The sequence below is a fragment of the Apaloderma vittatum genome, unplaced genomic scaffold, assembly GCF_000703405.1.
Source record: "Apaloderma vittatum isolate BGI_N311 unplaced genomic scaffold, ASM70340v1 scaffold35228, whole genome shotgun sequence".
In the NCBI taxonomy this organism is placed as follows: Eukaryota; Metazoa; Chordata; class Aves; order Trogoniformes; family Trogonidae; genus Apaloderma; species Apaloderma vittatum.
Window position 1 is genome coordinate 1,942 of NW_009729681.1, and position 320 is coordinate 2,261.

The window sequence follows — 320 nt, forward strand, 5'->3', positions numbered from 1 at the left end:
TTCATGCTGATGAGCCGGGGCTTGCCGTCCTGCCCCGCATTGAAGGTGTAGCACTTCCCATAGCGGGTGAAGACCTGCGGGAGAGGACACAGGGCTGAGGCTGGGGCACAAGAGCACTGAGCTTAGCGGGCATCACCAGCCGTGAAACACAGCATCGGAGGAGACACTTTGCAGATTTACAGCACCTCGACCCCACAGCAGCTCCAGAATGGTAGCACTCAGCCCTACACCTGCACCAGCACCTCCTTCAAGACCTCCTCCAGCTCTGCTGGGCAGGATTCTGAGCCCCCCCGTCCCTCCTCAGCCGTTCCAGCTCACGC

At 60.9% G+C, this 320-nt stretch overlaps 1 protein-coding gene across 1 annotated transcript in view; it reads right to left on the reverse strand.

The window, feature by feature from the left end:
• LOC104277781 (acid-sensing ion channel 1-like) overlaps positions 1-320 on the reverse strand; it is a gene marked incomplete at both ends in the record, with an annotated part of 2,955 nt that overhangs the window by 1,937 nt on the left and 698 nt on the right. The window contains one exon of the mRNA XM_009874533.1: positions 8-94. Coding sequence (XP_009872835.1) covers positions 8-94 — 87 coding nt within the window. The remainder of the gene's footprint in view (positions 1-7; positions 95-320) is intronic.